General features: G+C 27.1%; 1 protein-coding gene across 3 annotated transcripts in view; it reads right to left on the bottom strand.

The window, feature by feature from the left end:
• LOC108752303 (atrial natriuretic peptide receptor 1-like) overlaps positions 1-2,971 on the bottom strand; it is a 112,265-nt gene that overhangs the window by 52,855 nt on the left and 56,439 nt on the right. For all 3 annotated transcript variants that reach the window (XM_018493043.1, XM_018493041.1, XM_018493042.1), the window contains one exon: positions 2,706-2,787. In XM_018493043.1, the coding sequence (XP_018348545.1) occupies positions 2,706-2,787 (82 nt within the window). The remainder of the gene's footprint in view (positions 1-2,705; positions 2,788-2,971) is intronic.

Raw genomic sequence — 2,971 nt, 5'->3', positions numbered from 1 at the left:
AATAGAAGCACGCATTCCCCAAATTAATTCTTCTCTTGAGCTCTTCTCTTATTTCATTAGTTTGGTTTAAAATCGATCCTAAATACTTAAAATTGCTAACCCGTTCAAAAATTTTATCACAGACGACCAGGTTTCCGTTATTATGAATATTCTGAATTCTATCAGTGACCATATATTTAGTGACCATATATTTATATATTATTAGATTTTTAAAATATAATACTTATAATATATATAATAAATTGAAAATATGTAATCTCAAAGTTGTTAAACTTTATAACTTTAAATTAGAATAATTATAATACTTTTCAATATTATAATTAATTTATTATTAACTATAATATTAAAACTATACGTATAATTCTAATATCAAATATATTACACGAAGAAATGACAGAATATATACAATAAGAATATGTAAAATTCGTCGAATTAACGTGTTTAATAAATATTTACTTTAAAAAAATTTTTATAAGATTTAATAGCTTTTATACTTAATTCGAAATTCAGCATTCTAAAATAATCGCTGATTGTTACAAATAAAAATTTTATTAAACGAAAACTAAAGGTATGGGCAAATGCTGAATCAACAATCAAATATTAGCTTCTCCCGTGTGTTAACGATATATTGATATTACAGATTCACAAATATATATTTTGCGCAATTTGTTGCGGAATTCAGTACTTGTGTGTGTGCAATTAGCATTATTTGTCATTAATCTAAATTTGTAAAATGGAAGAATTTTAAATCTACTTTACAAATTTCACGATTTTTATGTTACGTTTTGCTTATTGTAATTACCATTTTCTGTTTTGTCAAATGTTAGGTATAAAGACTGTAAATATTTTGTTATATTTATTTCTTGTATTATATAGTATTTAATACTGACTTTCCTCGTGTAATTTTGCATTAATGAAATAAATTTTATCGTGAATTCTAAAGCGTATTATAGTATACGTAATCTATTATACTGACATTGAATGATGACATTAGCTTTCAAAATTCTTATACTGAGATTTCTAAAAAATTTACCAACATTGACATTCTTCATTTATATATATATATATATATTATTTATAATATATAAGAAAATTATTAAGGGGTTACACTACCCAAGCGCGTCGAAAAACTTTCGTTTGCATTTTGCGTAAATCCTCCTAGGCAACGGGAAAGGAGTTCTTCTCTTGTTAAATCTTCGTAGATTTTAGATTCACTATAATTCACTTATACCTGCTAAAACTACCGACAGAGCTGTAATACCCTTATAATCCTGTGCGCGGTCGAGCGGCCTTTTCAAACGTTTCGGAGCGCTCAGAGGCGCTTCCGAAAAAAATCTGAAAAAATTATTTATAACAGCTTTCCACCAAAATTCTTTTCGAATGTTATTTTTAAATAGTTTATACATCATTTAAGCAAATAAAAAAATTAAAAAAAAAAAACATTTTCTGGGTAGTGTAACCCCTTAATAAATTTGTGAAATTTTTAATTCGTTATTCAATATTTTAAATTATTGTTTTTCGTGTATATAAATGCTAACTAAATAAGTGTGACAATTCATTGTCGAGGTAACACTCAATAACCGATTTTAATATCTCACTTGTCAAATTTTTGTATCTACGTTTTTTATTAAATTGTGAATATATTTGTTTAAATTGTTTCGGGATTTTGGATTATCGCTGCGGAATAGAAGGAAACAACTCGTTTAAGCTCTTAAGAATGTTCTTGTAACTGCGCCAATCCGAAGAGACAAGAGACACTTAGCTAGACAAGTAACGTAGAGTCGGACAGATGATATTAAATTGATTAGTTCGCAGCATCTGAGAAATTTCAGCACGGATAAGTGTCTCGCTTCATTCATTTTTTCTTCCTTTCTTTGCCTTACTCTCCTTTAACCATGTCATACATCAAAGAAGTCGAAGCTCTTCTTACAATCAGTTACACCTCCTCAATATGTAGGTATATGTGCACTTAACGTGTGCTACTTAGGGATTATCGAAATCACCTCTTCACGAAGAAACAAGCGAACCGACAATGTCTTTCAAATTTCTAATAGCGAATCTATGCTAATTAATATATATCAGCGCGAATATTAACAAATCTCTGAATTACGTTTTTACACTTTAAACGTAAAATTATTTTAATTATTTAATTTTTGCTATTTTATTATCAGTTTTACTTTAACTATTCTGCTGATTAAATAAATATTGTCGACAAAACGTTTTTATTAATTATTGGAATATTTTTGATACATTATTACAGAATATATTTAATAAGAAGCTTTGTCACAAATGCAATAAGAAACACAATTCCCAGAGAAAATGATTTTGTTAATCTTCTTCAATTAAAATGAAATAGGAAAAGAGAGTATAAAAAAAAGAAAACGATCACTTTAAACTATTATATGTATAATTTAAACCGTGCTATCGATAATAACTGGAATTGAAATTATTATACATGAGTTTTTATTTTATACAAACAGTACATCTATTTTTACAGACATCTTTTTTCTCTTTGTGAAGTATATTTGTAAAGTATACAATATTATTCCGATTGAAATATCTCGTTTTATCCGTTCCGTTTAATTTCTTGATATCTAAATTTCAATTTATCAAAAGTAATACTAAAAGATATCTATATCGTTATCAATATCGATAAATTCACGTAAAATACATAAAATTTGAGTTTAAAAGCAAGCTCAACTTACCGATAAATAAATACTGAACCGACGACGAGGACGACCACGATGGAGCTCAATACCATAGAGAGAATAGCGTATCCCGGAAGAGCTGTCAAACATTTATGTAATTTAAATTACAAAAAAATATTATCTATATTTTTTAAAATTACGTTCCAAAACGTCCTCTCCGAGAAAGATTTTACTCTATATGTACTATAGCATATAATATTACGTGTATTATATATTTCGAATAAAATTTTCCTCGGTGACGTTTTGAAATATATCCTAAGAAA

The sequence above is a fragment of the Trachymyrmex septentrionalis genome, unplaced genomic scaffold (assembly GCF_001594115.1).
Source record: "Trachymyrmex septentrionalis isolate Tsep2-gDNA-1 unplaced genomic scaffold, Tsep1.0 scaffold6, whole genome shotgun sequence".
Taxonomy (NCBI): domain Eukaryota; kingdom Metazoa; phylum Arthropoda; class Insecta; order Hymenoptera; family Formicidae; genus Trachymyrmex; species Trachymyrmex septentrionalis.
Note: the sequence above shows the minus strand (reverse complement) of the source record. Positions and strands in the feature narration are given on the sequence as shown.